Source organism: Mytilus edulis, chromosome 9 (assembly GCF_963676685.1).
Source record: "Mytilus edulis chromosome 9, xbMytEdul2.2, whole genome shotgun sequence".
Lineage (NCBI taxonomy): Eukaryota > Metazoa > Mollusca > Bivalvia > Mytilida > Mytilidae > Mytilus > Mytilus edulis.
In genome coordinates, this window is record NC_092352.1 from 64571192 (window position 1) to 64589616 (window position 18425).

General features: G+C 32.7%; 1 protein-coding gene across 4 annotated transcripts in view; it reads right to left on the minus strand.

Moving 5' to 3' along the window:
• LOC139488812 (folliculin-interacting protein 1-like) overlaps positions 1 to 18425 on the minus strand; it is a 62209-nt gene that overhangs the window by 16157 nt on the left and 27627 nt on the right. For all 4 annotated transcript variants that reach the window (XM_071274742.1, XM_071274740.1, XM_071274743.1 and 1 more), the window contains 4 exons: positions 15827 to 16088; positions 11828 to 11948; positions 7655 to 7827; positions 3758 to 3928 (listed from right to left, as the gene is read on the minus strand). In XM_071274742.1, coding sequence (XP_071130843.1) covers positions 3758 to 3928; positions 7655 to 7827; positions 11828 to 11948; positions 15827 to 16088 — 727 coding nt within the window. The remainder of the gene's footprint in view (positions 1 to 3757; positions 3929 to 7654; positions 7828 to 11827; positions 11949 to 15826; positions 16089 to 18425) is intronic.

The window sequence follows — 18425 nt, forward strand, 5'->3', positions numbered from 1 at the left end:
AAATTTGGATTGTGATTAAATAGTTGACACAGCATAGGTTTCTGACACAGAATGAATGTGGTCTAATGAACTTAAAATTTTTTTTTTGCCTTTGAGCAATTCACTATGCTGTTGAATATTAATCCTCTCAAAAAAATGTTTGAAGAAATTTTCTTTTTATTTATGAAATCTGAAATGAAAAAAATTGACCCCCCAATTTTTTTTTCACATCCCCCTTTCCCTTATTTCAAAACTGATCTCAATTCAAATTTCTAATGAAGCTTGCAACAATAACTACTCATTTAAATACATCATAAAATATTAAAATGTAAAAAAAACTGCTTGTTATCACTGAATGGTAAAGATTGTTTTAATCTATCAGTTGGTAGTAAAAGTGAATATACATTGTATATTGTATAAAACAATGATTTAAGTTGATTCAACTACTATTCTGGACAAAGAAAGATAACTCCAATTGAAATCCAATTGGAATTTCTTGCTATTGCACAATATTGTGCAATTAGATATTTCTTGCTATTGTGCAAGACTGTGCAATTGAAAATATTTGCTATTGCACAATACTGTGCAATTGAAGATTTCTTGCTATTGCACAATACTGTGCAATTGAAGATTTCTTGCTATTGCTGAATACTGTGCAATTGAAAATTTCTTGCTATTGCACAATACTTAATATAATAATTTTGGATCCTGATTTGGACCAACTTGAAAACTGGGCCCATAATCAAAAATCTAAGTACATGTTTAGATTCAGCATATCAAAGAGGCCAAAGAATTCAATTTTTGTTAAAATCAAACTTAGTTTAATTTTGGACCCTTTGGACTTTAATGTAGACCAATTTTAAAACGGGACCAAAAATTAAGAATCTACATACACAGTTAGATTTGGCATATCAAAGAACCCCAATTATTCAATTTTAGATGAAATCAAACAAAGTTTAATTTTGGACCCTGATTTGGACCAACTTGAAAACTGGGCCAATAATAAAAAATCTAAGTACATTTTTAGATTCAGCATATCAAGGAACCCCAAGGATTCAATTTTTGTTAAAATCAAACTAAGTTTAATTTTGGACCCTTTGGACCTTAATGTAGACCAATTTGAAAACGGGACCAAAAATTAAGAATCTACATACACAGTTAGATTCAGCATATCAAAGAACCCCAATTATTCAATTTTTGAAGTTTAATTTTGGACCCTTTGGGCCCTTTTTTCCTAAACTGTTGAGACCAAAACTCCCAAAATCAATACCAACCTTCCTTTTATGGTCATAAACCTTGTGTTTAAATTTCATAGATTTCAATTTACTTATACTAAAGTTATGGTGCATAAACCAAGAAAAATGCTTATTTGGATCCCTTTTTGGCCCCTAATTCCTAAACTGTTGGGACCTTAACTCCCAAAATCAATACCAACCTTCCTTTTGTGGTCATAAACATTGTGTTTAAATTTCATTGATTTCTATTCACTTAAACTAAAGTTATTGTGCGAAAACCAAGAATAATGCTTATTTGGGCCCTTTTTTGGCCCCTAATTCCTAAACTGTTAGAACCAAAACTTCCAAAATCAATCCCAACCTTTCTTTTGTGGTCATAAACCTTGTGCCAAATTTCATAGATTTCTATTAACTTAAACTAAAGTTATAGTGCGAAAACCAAGAAAATGCTTATTTGGGCCCTTTTTGGCCCCTAATTCCTAAAATGATGGGACCAAAACTCCCAAAATCAATCCCACCCTTCCTTTTGTGGTCATAAACCTTGTGTTAAAATTTCATAGATTTCTATTCACTTTTACTAAAGTTAGAGTGCGAAAACTAAAAGTATTCGGACGACGACGACGACGCAGACGACGACACGCCGACGACGCCAACGTGATAGCAATATACGATGAATTTTTTTTAAAAAAATTGAAAAAAAACAAGAAAACATAATGCCCATAAATGGGGCATAAAAAGTGTTAAAATTTATCATTTAAGGGCAATAACTACTACAGATAACCTTCTGACAGTTTTGATGTTAATAGATAATTGAAAGATTTCAACATCATGAACATTCTGAACAATTTTACACTTTTCATATTTCCTCTACCGGTATTTATAACGATTATAAATCAGAATAATAGACACAAGAGTGCACACACTGAAATGTCTCGCCTTCTTTACAAATCATTGATATTATGTTGATAGTTCTAAATATAAAGCTTTATTACAACTGTCACATAAACTAAACATTGATCAATGAACCATGAAAATGAGGTCAAGGTCAGATGAACCATATCAGGCAGACATGTACAGCTAGCTAACAATGCTTCCATACAACAAATATAGTTGACCTATTGCTTATAGTTTAAGAAAAATAGACCAAAATACAACAACTTTACACTGAGCAATGAACCGTGAAAACCAGGTCAAGGTCAAATAAAACCTGCACGACTGACATATAGATCATAAAATATTTCCATACACCAAATATAGTTGACCTATGGCATATAGTATTAGATAAAAAGACCAAAACTCAAAAACTTATCCTTACCACTGAACCATGAAAATGAGGTCAAGGTCAGATGACATCTTCCCAATAGACATGTACACCTCACAATCATTCCATACAACAAATTTAGTAGACCTATTGCATAAAGTATGAGAAAAACAGACCGAAACACAAAAACTTAACTATAACTACTGAACCATGAAAATGAGGTCAAGGTCAGATGACACCTGCCAGTTGGACATGTACACCTTACAGTCCTTCCGATTATACTAGACCTATTGCTTATAGTATCTGAGATATGGACTTGACCACCAAAACTTAACCTTGTTCACTGATCCATGAAATGAGGTAGAGGTCAAGTGAAAACTGTCTGACGGGCATGAGGACCTTGCAAGGTACACACATACCAAATATAGTTATCCTATTACTTAAAGTACATGAAGTAAGAGAGGATTCAACATTACAAAAAATCTGATTTTTTTTTTCAAGTGGTCACTGAACCATGAAAATGAGGTCAAAAACAATGGACATGTGACTGACGGAAACTTCTTAACATGAGGCATCTATATACAAAATATAAAGCATCCAGATCTTCCACCTTCTAAAATATACAGCTTTTAAGAAGTTAGCTAACACCGCCGCCCTAGCCTCCGCCTCACTATCCCTATGTCAAGCTTTCTGCAACAAAAGTTGCAGGCTCGACAAAAACTATATTGAACCCCATATGTTCTATTTTTGCCATGTCAGCCATCTTTGTTGGCAGGCGGATTCATCAAACACATTTTAAAAACTAAATACCTTTTTGAGTTTAATATTAATTAGCTCAATAGTTTCAGAGGAAAAGATTTTGGTAAAAGATTACAGATACTATGAAAAATTGTTAAAAATTTACTATAAAGGGCAATTACTCCTTAAGCTGTTAAGGGGTCAATTGACCATTTTGTTCATTTTGACATATTTGTAGAATGTAGATCTCACTTTGCTGAACATTATTGCTGCCTACAATTTATCTATAGCTATAATAATATCAAAGATAATAACCAACAAGAGGCTGTCGCGGGACAGCAAACCAGATTTTCCTGCAGAGGTGGTCCCTTAACAGTTGAGCAAGTATGGACACAACATTTAAACATCAAATAGGACAGAATCTGGCTTTTATTGTCCCTTCTCTTTTGTTTGGATTAGGACAAAAATTCAGTTTTATCAGGGTTCTGTTTAGACTTTCTTAACTGTATAAATTTTACAATCATGTACCATTTATATTACTTACCCTAACTGAGCCCACATTGGATTGTAAGGATGTGACTTAGCAAGTGCATCTACCCATTTGGCCGAATGATTGTGAAGATATGTTTTTGATGTTGTAGCACCTGCAGGTGTAACAGTGGCAACCCAGGCTAAATGATGTGTGAGCACTGCTGTGACAAGAGTACTTATAAAACTGAAATAAAGATCAAATACAATTCATACATCATAACATTTTAGAACAAAATAGTATAAAATAATATTTCTGTCAAATTGCACACTAACTTAATTGACTAACAAACTTTTTGTGTAAGTTATTGTCTGGAAACTAGAACCAGGTGCTCCGCAGGGCGCAGCTTTATACGACCGCAGAGGTCGAACCCTGAACAGTTGGGGCAAGTATGGACAAAACATTCAAGCGTGATACAGCTCTGAATTTGGATTGTGATCAAATTTTTGACATTACATGTTTTTTTTTACACAAAACAAATGTCAAGATTTTACAAATCAATTAAAGATTTCTTCTTCAAACTTATTTAAATCTAAAATTAAATAGTTGACACAGCATAGGTTTCTGACACAGAATGAATGTGGTCTAATGAACTTAAGTTTTTTTTTGCCTTTGAGCAATTCACTATGCTGTTGAATATTAATCCTCTCAAAAAAATGTTTGAAGAAATTTTCTTTTTATTTATGAAATCTGAAATGAGAAAAATTTAACCCCCCCCCCCCCACCCATTTTTTTTCTTCACATCCCTGTTTCCCTTTTTCCAAAACTGATATCAATTCAAATTTCTAATGGAGTTTGCAACAATAACTACTCTTTTAAATACATCATAAAATATTAAAATGTAAAATAAAGTGCTTGTTATCACTGAATGGTAAAGATTGGTTGGTAGTAAAAGTGAATATACATTGTTTATTGTATAAAACAACCAGGTGCTCCGCAGGGCGCAGCTTTATACGACCGCAGAGGTCGAACCCTGAACAGTTGGGGCAAGTATGGACAAAACATTCAAGCGTGATACAGCTCTGAATTTGGATTGTGATCAAATTTTTGACATTACATGGGTTTTTTTTTTACACAAAACAAATGTCAAGATTTTACAAATCAATTAAAGATTTCTTCTTCAAACTTTTTAAATCTAAAATTAAATAGTTGACACAGCATAGGTTTCTGACACAGAATGAATGTGGTCTAATGAACTTAAAAGTTTTTTTTTGCCTTTGAGCAATTCACTATGCTGTTGAATATTAATCCTCTCAAAAAAATGTTTGAAGAAATTTTCTTTTTATTTATGAAATCTGAAATGAGAAAAATTAAACCCCCCCCCCTTTTTTTTCACATCCCCGTTTCCCTTTTTCCAAAACTGATATTAATTCAAATTTCTAATGGCATTTGCAACAATAACTACTCTTTTAAATACATCATAAAATATTAAAATGTAAAATAGAGTGCTTGTTATCACTGAATGGTAAAGATTGGTTGGTAGTAAAAGTGAATATACATTGTTTATTGTATAAAACATCTAAGTACATTTTTAAATTCAGCATATCAAAGAACCCCAAGGATTCAATTTTTGTTAAAATCAAACTAAGTTTAATTTTGGACCCTTTGGACCTTAATGTAGACCAATTTGAAAACGGGACCAAAAATTAAGAATCTACATACACAGTTAGATTTGGTATATCAAAGAACCCCAATTATTCAATTTTTGATGAAATCAAACAAAGTTTAATTTTGGACCATGATTTGGACCAACTTGAAAACTGGGCCCATAATCAAAAATCTAAGTACATTTTAAAATTCAGCATATCAAAGAACCCCAAGGATTCAATTTTTGTTAAAATCAAACTAAGTTTAATTTTGGACCCTTTGGACCTTAATGTAGACCAATTTGAAAACGGGACCAAAAATTAAGAATCTACATACATAGTTAGATTCAGCATATCAAAGAACCCCAATTATTCAATTTTTGATGAAATCACACAAAGTTCAATTTTGGACCCTTTGGGCCCCTTATTCCTAAACTGTTGGGACCAAAACTCCCAAAATCAAACCCAACCTTCCTTTTATGGTCATAAACCTTGTGTTTAAATTTCATAGATTTCTATTTACTAATACTTAAGTTATGGTGCAAAAACCAAAAATAATGCTTATTTGGGCCCCTTTTTGGCCCCTAATTCATAAACTGTTGTGACCTCAACTCCAAAAATCAATCCCAACCTTCCTTTTGTGGTCATAAACCTTGGGTTTAAATTTCATTGATTTCTATTTACTTATACTAAAGTTATTGTGCGAAAACCAAGAATAATGCTTATTTGGGCCCTTTTTTGGCCCTTAATTCCTAAACTGTTGGAACCAAACCTCCCAAAATTAATCCCAACCTTCCTGTTGTGGTCATAAACCTTGTGTCAAAATTTCATAGATTTCTATTCACTTTAACTAAAGTTATAGTGCGAAAACCAAGAAATGCTAATCCTGTTGTGGTCATAAACCTTGTGTCAAAATTTCATAGATTTCTATTCACTTTAACTAAAGTTATAGTGCGAACACCAAGAAAATGCTAATTTGGGCCCTTTTTGGCCCCTAATTTCTAAAATGTTGGGACCAAAACTCCCAAAATCAATCCCAACCTTCCTTTTGTGGTCATAAACCTTGTGTTAAAATTTCATTGATTTCTATTTACTTATACTAATGTTATGGTGCGAAAACCAAGAAAAATGCTTATTTGGGTCCCTTTTTGGCCCCTAATTCCTAAACTGTTGGGACCTAAACTCCCAAAATCAATTCCAACCTTCCTTTTATGGTCATAAACCTTGTGTTTAAATTTCATAGATTTCTATTTACTTATACTAATGTTATGGTGCGAAAACCAAGAAAAATGCTTATTTGGGTCCCTTTTTGGCCCCTAATTCCTAAACTGTTGGGACCTAAACTCCCAAAATCAATTCCAACCTTCCTTTTGTGGTCATAAACCTTGTGTTAAAATTTCATAGATTTCCATTCACTTTTACTAAAGTTAGAGTGCGAAAACTAAAAGTATTCGGACGACGACGCAGACGACGACGCCAACGACGACGCCAACGTGATAGCAATATACGACGAAAATTTTTTCAAATTTTGCGGTCGTATAAAAACTTATTACACTGTTAGATTCAGCATGTTAAAGAATCTGAGGAATTCAAGAATAAAACCCGATTGAAATTAGTCAAGAAATAATCAATAGAGAAAAGTATTGTTTTTTTGACCCCTTTTGGCCCCTAATTCCTTAACAGTGAGGGTCATTACCACCAAAATCTATCCCAACCTTCCTTTTTTTGCATGGAACATTATGGTACAATTTCAGAGAGATTCATACTATTACACAGAAGTTATCATCTTGAAACTAGAAAAATGCTTATTTGGGCCCCTAATTCCTAAACAGTTAGGACCATAACCCCCAAAATAAATCCCAACCTTCCATTAGTGGTTATAAACCTTGTGTCAACATTTTATTGATTTCTATTCACTTATTTTTAAGTTATTATCCGGAAACCATCTCTCTTCTTACTTTAACCCCACCCCCACTCTTTTAAAAAAAGTAATTTTAATCATTTCATACCCCTTTTTTTCCAAAAAAAAAATGATTTTGAAGAACATGTTCTTCTTGTAAAACATGATACAATTTAAAAGAAATCATTACACAAGTTATTGTCTGAAACTGGAAATATAGCTTGTTTAGGACCCTTTTTGGCACCTTATTCCTGAGTGATTGGGCAATTACCCCCCAAAATGATTCTCAACCTTCTTCTTGTTTGTAGTCGTATAAAAATCCCCGCTGTACATCCCAAAATTAAATACAGATTTTTCCTTTCAAAATCTGGTAAATGACATAACTATATAACAATACATTTACTGTTATAAGAAAATAATACTTACAAATTGTTATTTTTATTTTCATGCTTTGTAACTAATGACATGAAATCCTTCATAAAACTTTCACACAAGGGATAACGATAACTTGCATGTGACATCATATTTAACCATACTGGTTCAGATAATCTTGGTGTAGTATAGAGATCTATGACATCATCTCTGAATATTTCTAATGCCTAAAATATTTGAAAGACATTTGAATTATTTTCTTTAATTATTAAACCATTGCCACTATACATATTAACATGGATTCTCTGTAAATATCAACCATGCCACATATAGGTACGCATAGTCTCAGAAAAGCTTCAAACTTTGTCAGTTAATACACTTTTATGGATAAATGAAAAAAATATATTGATATTGTTGATATGGACCATGGTTGCCATGGTAACAGGATATTCTAATTTTACCTTCAAAATTGCTCTTTTTCAACTATGAAATAGGTCTACTTTGAGCATTAATATCCACTTAAATAACAATATATTGGTAAAAATATATCTATAATTTATATGAATATCATTACAAATTGATATAATGATTGAATTTAAAAATATAAAATATTTTATGTTACCCTGATTTGATCCTTGGATACATGGAAAACTTCAACAGGTATATAAAATACCCAATTTAGACAGTTTTTGAGGATGTGTAGCAAATTTACGCATCCTTTGTTGGAATATGGCATTATACTTTCCTTTGAGGCAACATATTATAGTTTCTATATATGGAATAAAATTCTTGGGGATCTTGTTTCCAAGAGCGGTAACCATGGAAACAAAAAAGTTAAATTTACAAGGTATAAACAATTTTTCTGTAGATCTTTTAAGTAACATGAAACGAAAGACTAATTCAATTTAATTTTAATGTTAAGGAAACTATTTAATCAATGCATGCATATATGGAAATGATTTAATCAATGCATGCATATATGGAAATTATTTAATCAATGTATGCATATATAATATATATATATATAATAAAGAACTCTAAAAAAGGTATTTTGCTTTTGTTTACATATATATTTACCCGACAATATGATCATGACCATATAAGAATACTCATCGGTTATTAACTGTTCAGACCATATGAGTATTTAGACCATATTGTATAAAATTGAGAATGAAAATGGGCAATTTGTAAAAGACACAACCCGGAAAAGAGCAGAAAACAGCTGAAAGCCATCAAAGGGTCTTCAACACAGCTACAAACTAAAGACACTAGAGGGTCTACAGAGCCTGTGTTGCTCACCTTGGTCAATTTGCATATTCAACATAGGACACTCCAACATTGTAGACGAGAATAGAATTCATGACAAAAATATGTAGTGTTGATCTTGTATTGCTGATCATTCATTCTGATTAGTCTCTATCTTCTGTTAGTTTTTGCTCAGAACACAAAAAAGGGTAAACAAAAATATCCTCATTTAAAGACAATCATTCCTATAAAGAGTCACTTGGATGGAGAGTTGTCTCATTGGCACTCATACCACATCTTCTTATATCTAATGACAATCTACTAACAATATTGACAAAATTTGACTTGTTAGTAGATCATGCCTTGCTTTATAATTTTTGAGATTAATATCCTTTATAACTTTTCTCATATAAGGCAAAATGCAAAAAAAAAATGGTTATAAAAAGCTTTGCTGAGCCAAGCCTGATACAACCACAGAGGTCAAACCCGGAACAGTTGAGGCAAGTTTGGACACAATATTCAAGCTTGATACTGTATGAATTTTGATGAGATCAAATTTTGACATGAACTAAAAGGAGGTTATCTTTATAGACACAAACCTGGCACCAAAGTTTAATGAAAACTACTCAAAGCACTTTAAAGGTATTGTCCGAAAAACTGAAAAATCCTCTTTTCTTAATGAAAAAACCCCACAACTCGGAAACGTAAAATCGAAAATTTCTTAAAATCAAACGGGTGCTCACAACAATAAATATAAACAATTCATTTAAGTTTCATGAGAACTGCTGAAAGCATTTTTGAGTAATTGTCCGAAATCTGGAAAATCCCCCTTTTAAAAAAAAATAAAACACCACAACTCGTAAATGTAAAATTTAAATTTAAATAAAAAAAGGGAGCTCACATCAATAGATATTCAAGTTTTATGCAAATTGGTTGCAGCATTATTGAGTTAATGACCAAAATGTTGACGACTGACGGACTGACAGAGGTATGATCATAAACAAGCTTCTGTCCAAGTTTGGTAGAAATCCAGTATAGTTTAAGAAAGTTATTAAAATTTCAAAAACTTTAACCACAGAGTGAATATTTGTGGACGCCGCCACCGCCGCTGACGGAATGTAGGACCGCTTAGTCTCGCTTTTTCGACTAAAGTCGAAGGCTCGACAAAAATGACCTAAAAAAGCAGGATCTGCTTCCCCTTTCGTAGAATCTGAGATCACCCCCAGTTTTTGGTAGGGCTCCTGTTGCTTATACTTTAGTTTTCTATGTTGTGTCTTGTGTACTATTTGTTTGTCTGTTTGTCTTTTTTAGCCATGGCATTATAAGCTTATTTCCAATCTACGAGTCTGAATGTCCATTTGGTATCTTTTGCCTCTCTTTTGAACATATATATATATTCGCATTTTGACTTTTAAAATTCAATTAGGTGTGTGATTTTTATCTTAATAGGATTATGAGGCAATGTGGTATATAGGGTAGAAAAATCAAAACTTTGAATAGATTTAATAACCCATAATATAAGCATGCAATTTATCAAGTACCATTGACACTCCAAAAGTAAATGAATTCCACTATTTACAAAAAGGCCTTATTTTATAACAATTCATGACCTGGTTTTCGATTGTTTCAAGTGTACTAATAAGTAGTAAAGACAGTTTAGTAGTGGTCTACTACTACTACTAGTGGAACAAGGCTTGAAGACAAAATAAAATCTAAATCTGTTAGATGTTTGTTGCTTACAAAGACTTATCAATGACAAAAATAGCTAACAGGCCAAATAAAGACATTTAAAGCATGACTGGTCATGGGTGTACAATAATAAAAAAATATCAAATGTACTATTTGGGTAAGGTCCTTTAAAAACAACACATGAGTTTCATTGGCAAAGTTCTACAAATACTCAGTTCCATATACTTCACAAAGCCAGCTCCTATATATGTCGTAAGTGCAACATATATATATATGCATCTTCAAAGATATTTCTCTAAAGGAGAGTACGACATATATAATTGATGCAAAACATTTTAAAACTATGGTACGAAATCAAAGTGGGGCATTTTAAATAAACCAACTACAAATAAATCAGTTGTAAAGTTTCCAAGTATGAAGTTTGATATCTGAAATTTATTATAAATAGTATATCCCTAGATATGTCAATTGTCAATGTTTCTGATACATTTTTGATACATTTTAAAATGATCAACCTCTTCTTATGTCAATTCACTAACCTAATTTATTATGTCATTAAAACTTACCTCGGTTACTTTGTCAACAAACTTATCTCAGTTATTTTGTCAACAAACTTATCTCAGTTACTATGTCAACAAATTATTTCAGTTACTATGTCATCAAACTTATCTCAGTTACTATGTCAACATACTTAGCTCAGTTACTATGTCAACATACTTATCTCAGCTACTGTCAACAATCTAACTTCAGTTCAGTTACTATGTCAACAAACTTATCTCAGTTATTATGTCATCAAACTTATCTCTGTTTCTATGTCAACAAATTATTTCAGTTACTATGTCATCAAACTTATCTCAGTTTCTATGTCAACAAACTTATCTCAGTTACTATGTCAACAAACTTATCCCAGTTACTATGTCAACAAACTTATTTCAGTTACTATGTCATCAAACTTACCTCAGTTACTATGTCAACAAACTTATTTCAGTTACTATGTCATCAAACTTATCTCAGTTTCTATGTCAACAAATTATTTCAGTTACTATGTCATCAAACTTATCTCAGTTACTATGTTATCAAACTTATCTCAGTTACTATGTCATCAAACTTATCTCAGTTTCTATGTCAACAAATTATTTCAGTTACTATGTCATCAAACTTATCTCAGTTACTATGTCAACAAACTTATCTCAGTTACTATGTCAACAAACTTATTTCAGTTACTATGTCATCAAACTTACCTCAGTTACTATGTCATCAAACTTATCTCAGTTACTATGTCATCAAACTTACCTCAGTTACTATGTCAACAAATTTTCCTCTGTTATAATGAGCCTTTTCAATGGCTAACTTTAACTTTTCTAAATGTGATTCCAACAGGGTAATGTGGGAAAAGAAAAAGTTCTCAAACATTCTGTAAAAAGAAGAAAAAAAAAGAAATCTTATTAATTTATATACATGAAGATAAATTCTAACTGTGTTTCAAGCTTATGTGACTACAACTTTATGGTTTACTGCATTGATCAAAATCATTAACCTTGGAATGAACTGGAATCACAATATCAATGTTCCATGGTCATTGAACTCTGAAATCAGGATAAACCAGATGCTCGGCAAGGCACAGCTTTATACCACCGCAGATGTCGAATCCTGAACAGTTGGGGCAAGTATGGATACAACATTGTGTTAGTTGACACAGCATAGGTTTCTGACACAGAATGAATGTGGTCTAATGAACTTAGCTTTTGAGCAATTCACTATTCTGTTGAATATTAATCCCCTAACAAAAATATTTGAAAACATTTTCTTACTTTTTTGGATTACCTCTCTTACACTGCTTTTAGATTGTCTAAATTGTCCTTTAACCAGAAAATTTAAGAAAGACAAATAGGGGAAAATCAATGGTGGTATAACACCTAAAATGGGAAGCTGCACAAGCACCTTTGGCCTTGTGAGTACTCTCATTTGTTAAAATTTCATGCTATTCAACTGAACATGTGAAATACAGTGAAACCTGGGTAAACCGAACCCTGATAAAACCGAATTTCAGTTTAAACCGAACAATTTTCAAAGTCCCACAAAATTTCCCTATCAATTAACGTTAATCTAACCTGAAAAAAACAAACCCTGTCTACACCAAATTCCGAACGCTTTTTGAAGGCTCATTAGTAAATTTGTATCTAAAAATTACCTGTCAAAATCGATCAATACCAATAAAAACAATAATAAATTATGAATTATTTGCATGATTTAATTAAACAAACACAGGATGGCAGAGTATCCCCGAAGGTATTTGAGGTTTAATGAACTTGTGAGTTGTTATTACAAACTAATTAGCTTGTCTGTGTCCATGTATAAAGTGATTTTTTTGTAAAGAAACGTTAAACTGGTCAGCTACCCCCATCACCGATAATGACAAGAAAGATCAATTTAATGCACCTTACTCAAAATTATTACGGCCACAAAATCAAATCTGCCATTCTGTAGCTAAACTGTTTAATTAAATAATAGTTAAAAAGCCTTTCACTGGATTAAGAAGTCGTGAAACACAACAAGGTCAATGGATTTCGATTGCTGGATTCCCTTTAGGGGCCCTTAATATTTGATTTGAATGCTCCCGAAGACTTCCTTCAGCTATTTAGCAACGATAAAGTCCGAGAATAAACTGGACCCCTGCTGTTGTTTCACTGTTATCGTGTGCCGAAGTATCAATCAGCGGGTGACCAGTTTAGTCCGAGAACTGGTGTGTACAATGACGTTCCCGATTCAACTACGGAATCGTCATTTGACAGTGACTGTGAATCTGAATTGGTCAGTGAATTAACAGATGAGAAAATAATTATAAAGAGCAAAATCGCTCCACGTCAGACATTTCCCAACGACGAGCGTGATTGACGGAGTGGCGTTTGATTTATAAACAAAAATGTAGCAAAACGTCTATCTTCATCTTCTTTTATTTTTACATTTACATCTAAATCAACACAAAAATAAACTGTCGTCTGTTGTGTTACCTATTATCCTTGCCAGTAAATGTCAAAATGATTTTGGTTTCGACTTCCGTTTACCTCTACAATCCGAACACCTGTGAAAACTGAACAAAACGTAAAGTCCTGTGGGTGTTCGGTTTGGACAGGTTTCACTTTATAACAAAAAAATGGGAAATCTGTCCATGGGAGTGCTTGTAAGCACTGAAGGGTAAAGATTGTTTTAATTTTTTCAGTGAACTTTGCATTGTCAGTGGTGTTAAACTTATCACCGTAACTGCAGTTATGGTGATCTCAACATGGCGGAGCCAAAAACAGGTGAAATCGTCTTTTTGTAATTTCTCTGTGTACAAGCATTGTTTTAAAGAATTACACAGCCGCTAGGTTGATATGTATGGTATTGTTGTATGTGTGATTTCTTAATATCATATGTGACCTTGTTACCAAAATAATAGCCATTGAAAATTTACGGGAGATCATTGTAAGACCAAAAAGGTTGTTTGTTATGATAGTGGTAACTTGATTATTAGGTAGTTGTAACTTGTACATGATGATCGTTACTTTCTCTATATGCTGATGGGCGACTATATATAATTTATAAACCGTGTTTGAATGTTTGATAACTAGCCAATAATTTACTTTTTGCTTTGTAGGTATAGTCTTTATATTTTACAAGTCATAATTTACGGAAAATGTTCATCATGAACAAGGAGAGGCAAACATTTTCCATGTTCACACATATTTAATGGAAACTATAATGTTTAAATTACGTTTGTTTTATAGTAAAGATATGCTTTAGGTCACAGTATCTTATTTTCCTGTGAATCTCGTTCCCTTTTCAACACTTTTTCGTAATCTAAATGTTGTAAAGGGGCATTACTCTAGAATGGTAAAAGTGACACCACAAAATGTGGTAATAAGCATTGTGTATAAGTTTCATAACATTTGGTCGAGGCAAAAGTTAGAGAACGGAAACCCAGGGCTTTCCTTTGAAGCTGGTAGCCTGCGGAAATCCGCCGCTTACGGTGGCTTCAAGTGCCGGCTACTTCACTGCCAGAAATATAAATTCAAAAAGAAAAAAATATCTTTTTCAAATGTTTACAGGCAGCCAAGAGACGTATATTGTCGCAAAGTCGCGGTCACGATAAGCAAAGATGAAAAGTCAATGTTTACCTTGGGCTAAATATAGTTCACATGAATTCAGGTCACTAATTGGTTGTCTATTTAAGGTCAGAATGCATCGTTCCTTTTCAAAGATAACAAGAGAGACATTCCGGTGGTCATTGAACGATAACAATAGAGACGTTCCGATGGTCATTAACTCGTTGGCTTTTTTTGGCTTTTAAAAAGAGAAGACAATCAGATAGGATGACAATCTTATGTTATGGAATAATATTAGTCAAATTAAAGAAAGTGTAGTAGATACCCGGTAATATTGTTCAGAATCTGGAAAACAGTATCTTTTGAAGTTCATTTTTCAAAGCCCACGTGATGTTCAGAGAATCAAGGTCAAAAACAAAAGTAGAATATTGTCGACTCGACCTCAAATAAATAACATTTCCAAATGATTTATGTATCCGACTTATTGAACAGTTTACAAAAAAAAAGAAAAAATCAGAGGATATGTCAATTTTCTGTCAATGCTTGAGAAATAATTGTATGATTTAAATACGCGCAACAGTCTTTAGAGAGAAAAGGGGGGTCATTTGTTTACAAATGCACGTAGTTATGCAAAATAAATCGATCAAGATTTCTAACAAACCGGATGATTATTTAAATGAAACTCCTTTAAAAGTAAATGAATTTTAAGCATAAGGTAATTAAAATATAAAACTGACATAAAAAAAAATGAAATTTCTTTGAGTTTGTTCTTTTTTCTTTCTTTAATTTCATACATAAAAAAATGGTCATTTGAAAGATTAAATTAGGTGCCAGGAGATTGCGAGAATGCAGGATTTTGCTCTATTTATGCCAGAGCTTCTGGGGGCCTTGAGCGGCACCCAGACCCCCTGCCGTAAGGCGCCCACCAAGCTGTAACCAAGCTTACAGCTTGGTGGGCATTCGGCTTTGCCCAAAGCATGTTATAGCCGCCTATAATTTTATTTAATTCAGCCTTCTACTTCCATTTCAATGGAAAGCCCTGGAAACCAACTTTTGGACGTACAGACAGACAAGGATAAAACTTAATGCCCCCTCCACTATGGTGGAGGCATAAAATGTCGATCTGGATACTTTCGTGACAATTATTAAATGTCAAAGACTGGACAAAAAGCAACAGACTGACAATATTCACTAAACTTTCACTCACTTATTCTGTTCTGTATTCTTGTCATTGTCATTCAGTTCAAACAGTATCCCCATGGCAATTTTACTTCTACGTCTCCTAGCCGGAAGGATCACATCTTGTCGATCTTGGGCTACCAGATTGTCTTGGGAATTTCTCTTTCTCATAGTATATCCCTCAAGTGACATTGATTGACTTCTCATCCACCGTCGATGCAAACTTGTATAACTATTAGGATTACTACCAGGGGACGGGAATGAGGCATGAAAACTGCCACTCGAAGTCACTGAAATGTAAGAAGTAAGTCCATTTATTTATCATTTTGTGGAAATTGAACCATGTTGAAATATTTTCATTCCCATGGTCTTACAGTTATTCATAACAAAAAAGAAATTTTGTTGAGAATACTACAATAAATGCTGGAGTGTACATAAAGTATCTTTTATCTTTATTTGAATGTACAGAAACAAAAATAGTTGTTCTGACAAAAATAATACTGTTATAGTACTTTGTTTTGCAATCCATTTATATTTACTTATTGCACAGTTGTCTTATTATCAGGGATTTTGTTTACACATGAATTTAAATTCAACCATTCAACTGAAAACTTATTGTTCATCTATGCATGTAATTTAACCTTGCATCAACGCCTGTAAGTTGGCAAGTATGAATATCTTTTATCTTTATTTGAATGTACTGAAACAAAAATAATTGTTCTGACAAAATTAATACTGTAATAGTAATAATATTGAATCAAAGTGCTGGATAGCACCTCTGGAAAGTTTGCAACTGTATATGTGTATTATTTCAAATAGGTTATAGACGTGTATATTTTCAAATATGTATTTAATCACAGTTTGGATTTTTCAAACTAAACCATTGTCTCGACCAGATGCTCCACAGGGCGCAGCTTTATACGAAAGCAGAGGTTGAACCCTGAACGGTTGGGGCTAGTATGGACACAACATTCAAACTGGATACAGCTCTGAATTTGGATTGTGATTAAATAGTTGACACAGCATAGGTTTCTGACACAGAATGAATGTGGTCTAATGAACTTAAAATGGTTTTTTTTTGCTTTTGAGCAATTCACTATGCTGTTGAATATTAATCCTTTGATATTTGAAGAAATTTTCTTTTTCATTTCTGAAATCTGAAATAAGAAAAATTGAACCCCACCAATTTTTTTTCACCTCCCCCTTTCCCTTATTCCAAAAATGATCTCAATTCAAATTTCTAATGGAGTTTTCAACAATAACTACTCATTTAAATACATCATAAAATGTTAAATGTCATACAGTCATGATTTAAGTTGATTTAACTACTATTCTGGACAAAGAAAGATAACTCCAATGCAACATTTTATATTGGCAAATTTCCAATGAAGTTCATTAAACTAAAGTTTTTGGCAAATTTCCAATGCAATTTATTAATAACAAAGTTTTTGGCAAATTTCCAATATACATAATTTAAGAGTAGTTTAGGTGAGCTATTAAAATGAGTTTCAATTACCAACCTTACACTGCTTTTAAATTATGTTTTGTACTGAAGTAATTGTCCATTAACCTGGAAACCCTTTTCCATCTTTTTTGCACCTTATTCCTTAACGGTTTGAGCCATAACTCCCAAAGACAATTCTTACCATCCCTTTGTGGTATTCCAATATCCAAAATCTAAATACATGGTTAGATTCATCATATCAAAGAACCCCAAGAATTAAATTTTTGATGAAATCAAATAAAGTTCAATTTTGGACCCTTTAGACCTCAATGTGGACCAATTTGATAACCAGTCCTAAATATTAAAAATCTAAATACATGGTTAGATTCAGCATATTGAAGAACCCCATATATTGAATTTTTGTTGAAATCAAACAAAGTTTAATTTTGGACCCCGATTTGGATCAACTTGAAAACTGGGCCCATAATAAAAAAACTAAGTACACGTTTAGATTCAGCATATCAAAGAACACCAAGAATTCAATTTTTGTTAAAATCAAACTAAGTTTAATTTTGGACCCTTTGGACCTTAATGTAGACCAATTTGAAAATAGGACCAAAAATTAAGAATCTAAATACACGGTTAGATTCGGTATATCAAAGAACACCAATAGTTCAATTTTTGATGAAATCAAACAAAGTTTTATTTTGGACCCTTTTGGCCCCTAATTCATTGGGACCAAAACTCCCAAAATCAATCCAAACCTTTCTTTTGTGGTCATAAACCTTGTGTTAAAGATTCATAGATTTCTATTAACATGATTAACTTATACTAAAGTTATTGTGCAAAAACCAAGAAAAATGCTTCTTTTGGGACCTGTTTTTGGCCCCTAATTCCTAAACTGTTGGGACTTTAACTCCCAAAATCAATCCCAACCTTCCTTTTGTGGTCATAGACCTTATGTTAAAATTTCATAGATTCTGTTTACTTATTTTAAAGTTATTGTGCGAAAACCAAGAAAAATGCTTATTTGGGCCCTTTTTGGCCCCTAATTCCTAAACTGTTGGGACCAAAACACCCAAAATCAATCCCAACCTTCCTTTTATGGTCATTAACTTTGTGTTTAAATTTCATAGATTTCTATTTAATGTTACTAAAGTTAAAGTGCTTAAACCAAATGTAT